The sequence below is a fragment of the Oncorhynchus kisutch genome, linkage group LG24, assembly GCF_002021735.2.
Source record: "Oncorhynchus kisutch isolate 150728-3 linkage group LG24, Okis_V2, whole genome shotgun sequence".
Taxonomy (NCBI): Eukaryota; Metazoa; Chordata; class Actinopteri; order Salmoniformes; family Salmonidae; genus Oncorhynchus; species Oncorhynchus kisutch.
The window spans coordinates 43,407,857-43,415,401 of record NC_034197.2 but is presented as its reverse complement, the minus strand read 5'-3'; the positions used below and the strand labels follow the sequence as shown (position 1 = coordinate 43,415,401).

Genomic DNA, 7,545 nt, shown 5'->3' with positions numbered 1-7,545 from the left:
CATCTCTCTCCTACACGCTAGCCAACGGTCTCCCCTACGTACAGACAGACAGCATCTCTCTCCTACACGCTAGCCAACGGTCTCCCCTACGTACAGACAGACGGCATCTTTTGGTTCCAGACTTTCTATCGTGTATTATTGGTTAGTTAGAGCACCATATTTTGAGAGCCCTTTTCAGCATTAGGTGGTCCTTGTAGCCCGAAGGAAAGGTCCCCTAACTGGCAACCATAATCATGTATAATGAAACCTAAACGTACAGTGGGGCAAACAAGAATTTAGTCAGCCACCAATTGTGCAAGTTCTCCCACTTAAAAAGACCCCGCTATCATCCAGAAGGCGAGATCAGTACAGGTGCATCAAAGCTGGGACCGAGAGACTGAAAAACAGCTTCTATCTCAAGGCCATCAGACTGTTAAACAGCCACCACTAGTACATCAGACTGGCTGCCTGTACAGTATATATGGACTAGAAATCACTGCCGACTTCAATAACTAGTCACTTTAATTGTGTTCACATATTTTGTGTTACTCATTTTATATGTGTACACTACCGTTCCAAAGTTTTAGAACACCTACTTGTTCCATTTTACACCATAATTTGCAAATAAATTCATAAAAAATCCTACAATGTGATTTTCTGGATTTGTTTTCTAATTTTGTCTGTCATAGCTGAAGTGTACCTATGATGAAAATTACAGGCCTCTCTCATCTTTTTAAGTGGGAGAACTTGCACAATTGGTGGCTGACTAAATACTTTTTTGCCCCACTGTATATAGTGTATCCTATTGTACTGTATCTTAGTCTATGCCGCTCTGACATTGCTCATCCAAATATTGATATATTCTTAATTCCATTACTTTATATTTGTGTGTATTGCTGTGAACTTGTTAGATATTACTGCACTGTTGGAGCTAGAAACACAAGCATTTCACTACACCCACCATAACATCCGCAAAACACATGTTTATTTTTTTATTTGACTAGGCAAGTGAGTTAAGAACAAATTCTTATTTTCAATGACGGCCTAGGAACAGTGGGTTAACTGCCTATTCAGGGGAGGAACGACAGATGAGTACCTTGTCAGCTCGGGGGTTTGAACTTGCAACCTTTCGGTTACTAGTCCAACGCTCTAACCACTGGGCTACCCTGCCGCCTCTACACTCTAACCACTAGGCTACCCTGCCGCCTCTACACTCTAACCACTAGGCTACCCTGCCGCCTCTACACTCTAACCACTAGGCTACCCTGCCGAAATGTGACCAATACGATTTGATTTGACTTCTCGGATGTATAGTCACTCTGATTGTACACATTTCGAAGCATCGATGAAAGGTATGGATGATGCTTCAGATGAAAGGTATGGATGATGCTTCAGATGAAAGGTATGGATGATGCTTCAGATGAAAGGTATGGATGATGCTTCAGATGAAAGGTATGGATGATGCTTCAGATGAAAGGTATGGATGATGCTTCAGATGAAAGGTATGGATGATGCTTCAGATGAAAGGTATGGATGATGCTTCAGATGAAAGGTATGGATGATGCTTCAAATAAAAGGTATGGATGATGCTTCAAATGAAAGGTATGGATGATGCTTCAAATGAACGGTATGGATGATGCTTCAGATGAACGGTATGGATGATGCTTCAGATGAAAGGTATGGACGATGCTTCAGATGAAAGGTATGGATGATGCTTCAAATGAAAGGTATGGATGATGCTTCAGATGAACGGTATGGATGATGCTTCAGATGAAAGGTACGGATGATGCTTCAGATGAAAGGTATGGACGATGCTTCAGATGAAAGGTACGGATGATGCTTCAGATGAAAGGTATGGACGATGCTTCAGATGAAAGGTATGGACGATGCTTCAGATGAAAGGTATGGACGATGCTTCAGATGAAAGGTATGGATGATGCTTCAGATGAACGGTATGGATGATGCTTCAGATGAACGGTAGGGATGATGCTTCAAATGAAAGGTATGGATGATGCTTCAAATGAAAGGTATGGATGATGCTTCAGATGAAAGGTATGGATGATGCTTCAAATGAAAGGTATGGACGATGCTTCAGATGAAAGGTATGGACGATGCTTCAGATGAAAGGTATGGATGATGCTTCAGATGAACGGTATGGATGATGCTTCAGATGAAAGGTATGGATGATGCTTCAGATGAACGGTATGGATGATGCTTCAAATGAAAGGTATGGATGATGCTTCAAATGAAAGGTATGGATGATGCTTCAGATGAAAGGTATGGATGATGCTTCAAATGAAAGGTATGGATGATGCTTCAGATGAAAGGTATGGACGATGCTTCAGATGAAAGGTATGGATGATGCTTCAGATGAACGGTATGGATGATGCTTCAGATGAAAGGTATGGATGATGCTTCAGATGAAAGGTATGGATGATGCTTCAGATGAAAGGTATGGATGATGCTTCAGATGAACGGTATGGACGATGCTTCAGATGAAAGGTATGGATGATGCTTCAGATGAACGGTATGGATGATGCTTCAGATGAAAGGTATGGATGATGCTTCAGATGAAAGGTATGGATGATGCTTCAGATGAAAGGTATGGATGATGCTTCAAATGAAAGGTATGGACGATGCTTCAGATGAAAGGTATGGACGATGCTTCAGATGAACGGTATGGATGATGCTTCAGATGAACGGTATGGATGATGCTTCAGATGAAAGGTATGGACGATGCTTCAGATGAAAGGTATGGATGATGCTTCAAATGAAAGGTATGGATGATGCTTCAGATGAACGGTATGGATGATGCTTCAGATGAAAGGTACGGATGATGCTTCAGATGAAAGGTATGGACGATGCTTCAGATGAAAGGTACGGATGATGCTTCAGATGAAAGGTATGGACGATGCTTCAGATGAAAGGTATGGATGATGCTTCAGATGAAAGGTATGGATGATGCTTCAAATGAAAGGTATGGACGATGCTTCAGATGAAAGGTATGGACGATGCTTCAGATGAAAGGTATGGATGATGCTTCAGATGAACGGTATGGATGATGCTTCAGATGAAAGGTATGGATGATGCTTCAGATGAACGGTATGGATGATGCTTCAAATGAAAGGTATGGATGATGCTTCAAATGAAAGGTATGGATGATGCTTCAGATGAAAGGTATGGATGATGCTTCAAATGAAAGGTATGGATGATGCTTCAGATGAAAGGTATGGACGATGCTTCAGATGAAAGGTATGGATGATGCTTCAGATGAAAGGTATGGATGATGCTTCAAATGAAAGGTATGGATGATGCTTCAGATGAACGGTATGGATGATGCTTCAAATGAAAGGTATGGATGATGCTTCAAATGAAAGGTATGGATGATGCTTCAAATGAAAGGTATGGATGATGCTTCAAATGAAAGGACAGAAATGTGATACAACCATGTAAAAAAAAAGACATTAAAAAAAAAAATCAATGGCGAATTTATTATTTGGGATGAAGCGATAGAAAATAAATTGTATTCGGAATATAATGTTGCCTATTCACATCTCATATGTTGCCTGAATACAATATTCTGTCTTGATACGTTGATAAATCAATTCTGTGTTAATTGTGGCATGGTTACCTGCCTACAATATCCACCGTAGTGTGTGTAGGTCGCAATCCCATAATAAATCAATACGGCTGGCTGGCTGTCTAGCCGCAGAGAATTGGTAGGTTTACTTAGCTAGTCATCTATCTTGCATACATTAGTTTTAGGTTGTTTTTGCCTGTTAAACTATTACGATTCCATATAGCTAGCTGATCATGAAATGTTTGTTTATGCAGTTATCTTGTATCGTTTGAATTACCATTAGCTGGCTGGCTGCAGATTGAGGCAGTAACGTTACAGGGCATAGTTGTGCTAAAGTGCTAAAGCCTCGGTCACCTTGCACATCTCTCATCTCCCAACTCCTCTCACTTATTATTATTATAATTTTTTTAATCTGACGAATTGGACCAAGTGCTGAACGCGTGACAATATCAGCAAACCACAATGTATCACTTATAGTGACTGTGAAGACCCAAAAGAGATACCTACACAGACAGATAGCGCCATCTCTCATTGCTTTCCTCCTCCGGATCGCGTCTGTGTATCGTCCGGATATTTGTTTTTAGTGTAGCTAGTACCAGGTTATATTGGCATGTTTCCCCAGGGTTGACAGAGTCCTTGCAGGCTGTGTAGTAAACCCATGTAGCTATGGATTATGGGGAGTAATGATATCTTAGCCATTTAACTTGGGCAGCAACAACTGTGTAATGTGTGCGTGTTGGTGGCAGGGAAGTCGGGCGCAGGAGAACGAACTTGGTATAAACGGAGTCGTTCAAATAAGTTCTTCACAAAACTCTGAAAACCAAAATATACAAAATAATAAAAGTGGGTACAAAAACCCGTCACGCACCAGAACATAACTTGCACATCACATACAAACAAAACCATTCACCGATAATGACATGATGGGGAACAGAGGGTTAAATACACAACGGTGTAATTGATGGGATTGAAATCAGGTGTGATACAAGACAAGACAAAACCAATGGAAAATGAAAAGAGGATCACCGATGGCTAGACTAGCTTAGACACGACTAAAGTTAGCTAGCTTAGACACGACTAAAGTTAGCTAGCTTAGACACGACTAAAGTTAGCTAGCTTAGACACGACTAAAGTTAGCTAGCTACTTTTGTTAACCAAATGTAAATGTAGCTAAATAACACAAAACACAAAAGGATTAACAGTCCTAATTGCTTTACTGACAATAATGCAATATTAAACTAAATCAGATGTTCAGATCTACAAATGTTTGACATATAGCTAACAATAGTTACAGATGATAGTCGTGATCCAGCATAGATGAGCAGCCGACATGTTGATGATGCAATTTACTCTAAAAGGTCAAAGGTAATGCAGTAGCATTGGAGTGTGCAGTTCTTTTTAAATGTAAAATGTATGCGTTCTCCACACTCTCATCCTAAGTACATAAGAACGTACTCAAGATAATGCCTCAGTCTGCAGTAGTTTATGTGTCGGGGGGTCAGTTTCTTATATCTGGAGTATTTCTCCTGTCTTATCCGGTTTCCTGTGTGAATTTAAGTATGCTCTCTCTAATTCTCTCTTTCTCTCTTTCTTTCTTTCTTTCTTTCTTTCTCTCTCTCGGAGGACCTGAGCCCTAGGACCATGCCTCAGGACTACCTGGCATGATGACTCCTTGCTGTCCCCAGTCCACCTGGTCGTGCTGCTGCTCCAGTTTCAACTGTTCTGCCTGCAGATATGGAACCCTGACCTGTTCACCGGACGTGCTACCTGTCCCAGGCCTGCTGTTCAGCAGTGGAGTTTGGGGTCTAACACACACACACACACACACACACACACACACACACACACACACACACACACACACACACAAATACACACACACACACACACACACTAAAAGGTAAGGTAATGACTCACTGTCTGTGGTTGGTGGGGTTTCCCAAGGTGGAGCTGTGAAGTCTCTCTGTCCTCTCTTCCTCCATCCTCTCCAGTCTCTCCTTCTCCATCTCCACGAAGCTGGTGCCTGTTCCGGTCGAGATGGTTCGCGTCAGCCGTGTGTGGGGGGTCCGTTTGGGGGTTTGCGGTGTGCGGGGGGTCTGGGTGGTGACTGGGGTTCGTTTGGGGGTCTGCGGAGTGCGTGGGGTCTGGGTGGTGACTGGGGTTCGTTTGGGGGTCTGCGGAGTGCGGGGGGTCTGGGTGGTGACTGGAGTACGTTTGGGGGTTTGGGGCGTGTGGGGGGTACGGCGTGGGGTCTTGGGGGTTTGAGGTTTGCGTTGATCCCGTACAGGCACCGGGGGTGGAGTTGGAAGGGCTGTGGGGGTGGGGGTGGGGGTCTGTATGGCTGTAGTGTTGGTACTGGTACGATTATAAGACTGGGTCTGAACAGGGCGGACTGGTACAGAGGGTATGGATGTTTTGGTGGCAGGTGGTGGCGGGGGGCAGGGTGGCGGTTCAGGGGGTAAAGGTCGCTGGCGGTCGAGGCGTAGGTCTTTATTCTCCTGGGCCAGCCGGTCTAATTGAACCTCCAGCTCATCGATACGGTGTTTCTGGGTCTCCAGGAGCTTCTGCTGGCTCTCTATAATGTTGTTGAGCTCCAGGAGGTACTCCACCGCCCGGTTAGGGCTCTCTGGGCTGCCCTGGCCATGGCGCTGACTAGAGTCCATGCTGCTGGTCTGGTCCTGGTCTCAGTAACCTCACAGGTGATAGGCTAACTGGCTAGCGAAGGGACCAGTCCTGAGCTGTGATAGGCTTTGGTTAATGAATTGACCAATCCCGAGCTGTGATTGGCTCACTGCTATGCCCTCCCCCCCACCGGAAGGAAGTGGGGGGGAGAGAGTCGACTTTAAAAAGGTCCCTCTAGAGGATCAAGATGTTTTAGTTCCTGGTTTTGCCCTGTCAGAGACGTCGGTTGGCGCGTTGAACATCCGGTTGGCCCAATCAGGTCAGGTGATCTTGAAGGGGTCAGAGTCCCATCTTCTGAAATCATATGAGACAATGTCACCGAGTCAGATTGTCTACAAATCACTGAGTTATATCCAAAGAAGTAGAAGAGTTGAGATTAACTGATGGTAGAGAGGCTGACAGATGAGGCCCTGTTCAAAGTGGATAGACATTTTTCTATCTCAGGTTGTAATAGCTCAACAGACAGGAGGGATGTATGAGGTCATGGAAGAGGTCTGAACTCTCTCACATTTATCCTTCCTGGTCCGTTTATTACACTTCTTGAATAGGATCAAATTTGAATCTACATCTATTCAAAAATAAGAAGGAAAAGAGCTTGACAGTTTTGTCTGTTCTGTCACTGCTCAGTAGATAAATGATGATTTTCTCCATCTAGCTTTATATTCCTGAGTACTTGTTATATTATATGACAGTTTATCTCACAAATTGTAGAAGGTCAACAATGTCCTCTGCAATCCTCTGTTGGAAAAGAGCTCTTCTTTTCTCTGTGTCATCCATTCCAAGAAAAAGGCCAAAAAAGAAAGGAGGAAGAGGAGGGGTTGGATCCCGAAAGGACAAATAAAGAGCAGTAAAAAAACACTCACACTGCAGGTGGGAGGAGTCTACTCTGGGTGGGAGGAGTCTACTCTGGGTGGGAGTGTCTACTCTGGGTGGGAGTGTCTACTCTGGGTGGGAGTGTCTACTCTGGGTGAATGTGTTCTAATAGCAGGTAAGGGTGTCTACTCTGGGTGGGAGTGTCTACTCTGGGTGGGAGTGTCTACTCTGGGTGGGAGTGTCTACTCTGGGTGGGAGTGTCTACTCTGGGGAGGAGTGTCTACTCTGGGTGGGAGTGTCTACTCTGGGTGGGAGTGTCTACTCTGGGGAGGAGTGTCTACTCTGGGTGGGAGTGTCTACTCTGGGTGGGAGTGTCTACTCTGGGTGGGAGTGTCTACTCTGGGTGAATGTGTTCTAATAGCAGGTAGGAGTGTCTACTCTGGGTGAATGTGTTCTAATAGCAGGTAGGAGTGTCTACTCTGGGTGAATGT

General features: G+C 44.1%; 1 protein-coding gene across 1 annotated transcript in view; it reads right to left on the bottom strand.

Annotated features, from left to right (window-relative positions):
* Positions 1 to 7,248, bottom strand: part of LOC116356895 (putative uncharacterized protein DDB_G0290521) — a 16,074-nt gene extending 8,826 nt beyond the window's left edge. Inside the window, exon 1 of the mRNA XM_031803652.1 lies at positions 5,477 to 7,248. Within this exon, the coding sequence (XP_031659512.1) occupies positions 5,477 to 6,222 (746 nt within the window). The 5' untranslated portion in view covers positions 6,223 to 7,248. The remainder of the gene's footprint in view (positions 1 to 5,476) is intronic.
* Between the last annotated feature and the right edge of the window lie 297 nt (positions 7,249 to 7,545).